The sequence below is a fragment of the Penaeus vannamei genome, chromosome 33 (assembly GCF_042767895.1).
Source record: "Penaeus vannamei isolate JL-2024 chromosome 33, ASM4276789v1, whole genome shotgun sequence".
NCBI classification, from domain to species: domain Eukaryota; kingdom Metazoa; phylum Arthropoda; class Malacostraca; order Decapoda; family Penaeidae; genus Penaeus; species Penaeus vannamei.
Genome location: NC_091581.1, coordinates 21,984,294 through 21,986,238, shown reverse-complemented (window position 1 = coordinate 21,986,238; position 1,945 = coordinate 21,984,294). Strand labels below are relative to the sequence as shown.

The 1,945-nt window shown below is 52.6% G+C and overlaps 1 protein-coding gene across 1 annotated transcript; it reads left to right on the top strand.

Moving 5' to 3' along the window:
• Window positions 1–567: 567 nt before the first annotated feature.
• LOC138867968 (uncharacterized) lies at window positions 568–1,352 on the top strand. The gene has a single exon (XM_070145268.1). It carries the CDS (start codon window positions 568–570, stop codon window positions 1,339–1,341), a length of 774 nt encoding a protein of 257 aa, XP_070001369.1. The 3' UTR covers window positions 1,342–1,352.
• Window positions 1,353–1,945: the final 593 nt, after the last annotated feature.

Here is a 1,945-nt window from a genome sequence, read left to right as displayed (position 1 = left end):
CTACCTCAACAGACGGCCAGGCCACAGCTCCTATCCTCGACGACGACAGGACTCTACAGGAGTTTCGCGCCGTCGCATCACAGGACCAAGATTACCGCCGCTTCCTGGAGTACGTCACCACAGGATTTCCCTCCAACCGCTACAGCCTACACGCCTCCATCCTCCCGTACTGGAAATGGCGGGACAGCCTGTACGCAGATGGAGAGCTTGTGCTACATGGTCCCCGCATCGTTGTTCCAGCTACACTCCGCCGTCGCACCTTGACCCACCTCCACGATAGTCACAGAGGAGTCGAAGCCACCCGTCGTCGCGCCAGGCAGACTGTCTACTGGCCTGGCATCGACTCTGACATAAAGAGTACAGTCGAAGCGTATGACTCCTGCCAACGTCTCCAGCCCAGCCAACAGCAGGAACCCTACCTATGCGATGACCAGCCATCACGCCCCTTTGAGTCTGTTTCCGCTGACTTTTTTCAAGTAGCAGGGAAGTCTTTCCTGGTCATTGCAGACAGACTCAGGGTGGCCCGTGGTTACTCCCTGTGGTCAGGACACAACCGCAACTAAGGTCATGCGCATGTTTTGCCGGTACTTCCGAGAAGTCGGTGTACCTGTCCGCCTCAGGACCGATGGAGGGGCCCCATTCACCAGTGAGGAATTCAGAAGATTTACTGAACGCTGGGGTGTCCACCACCTTGTGACGTCTCCACACTATCCACAGTCTAATGGCCACGCCGAGGCTACAGTCAAGTCCGTGAAGTACTTGATCCTCAAGACGGCGCCTGACGGCAACATCGACTGTGAGGCGTTCGACCGGGGCCTGCTAGAGCTCCGGAACACCCCAACCCTTGCTGGCCGCTCTCCTGCCCAGATTTTGTATGGCCATCCTCTTCGGACTTGTGTCCCTGCCCACCCCCAGTCCTTCTCTGCAGAGTGGCAGACCAAGTCTGACGACTGGGACCGCCGCGCCGCTGCCCAAGCCGACCAAGTGACCAGCCTCTATGATAGCCATGCCCGTCCTCTTCCAAGGCTATCCGTAGGCCAGCGTGTCCGCATTCAGGACCACAAATCCCTCCGATGGGATAAAGTCGGTGTAGTCATGGGCTGTGGTAGGTCCCGACAGTATGAAGTGCGACTACCCAGTGGACGCGTATGGTGGCGTAACCGCAGACATCTCCGCCCAGTGCCAGTGCCCAAGTGTGAACCTTCATTCTTGTCCCCTGTGTCCCCTTGCCAAGACCAGGAAACAGGGTCGTTACATGTTCCTCCCGTTACCCCACGTCGCTCACCCAGACTCGTAGCAAAGAGTCCCGTATCCGCTCGAGATACCACTACGAGCGTATAGGGAGGGGGAGGTGTATAGATAGTATTACTATATACAGTGTACCATTTGTTTATGTAACATTTTATTTGTAAGCCCTGCATCCTTCTTTAGTTTTATAGTCATGCTCCCTCGGACATTCCATGCAGGCACCAACCCCCTCAGCCAATCAGAGAGCGAGACAGCTGAGCCCGAGGAGACTGCAGGTTGCATTTGTTTTGTCCTGCACCTGCCCGTTTGTACTTCTGATGTGTGTGGTATTTTGCACCAATAAAGGTCACTTGCAAATCTGAGTTTTCAAGAACCTACAGACGAAAGAACACAGAAGATTGACCATGCATTAAATGTACCACAGTTTGCCCACGCCTGTGCAGTTAGCCAGGGTGGTAAATAAAGGACTAAACTAAACTAAACTAATATTCCCGTGATATGCAGATATACAAATACAGGGGGATGTAAAACTATGTCACAATTGCCAATTTTCTAAGGTAAGGTAAAAAATCTTTATATTTAAGTGAACATTGAAAGTGGCTGCTACCACCTCAAAAATAGCGGGTGGGTTTTAAATATTTCAGGGGAGATTCGGAGGCCCTGGAACTCTTTGGAAATGCTTTTAACTTAAATTCAG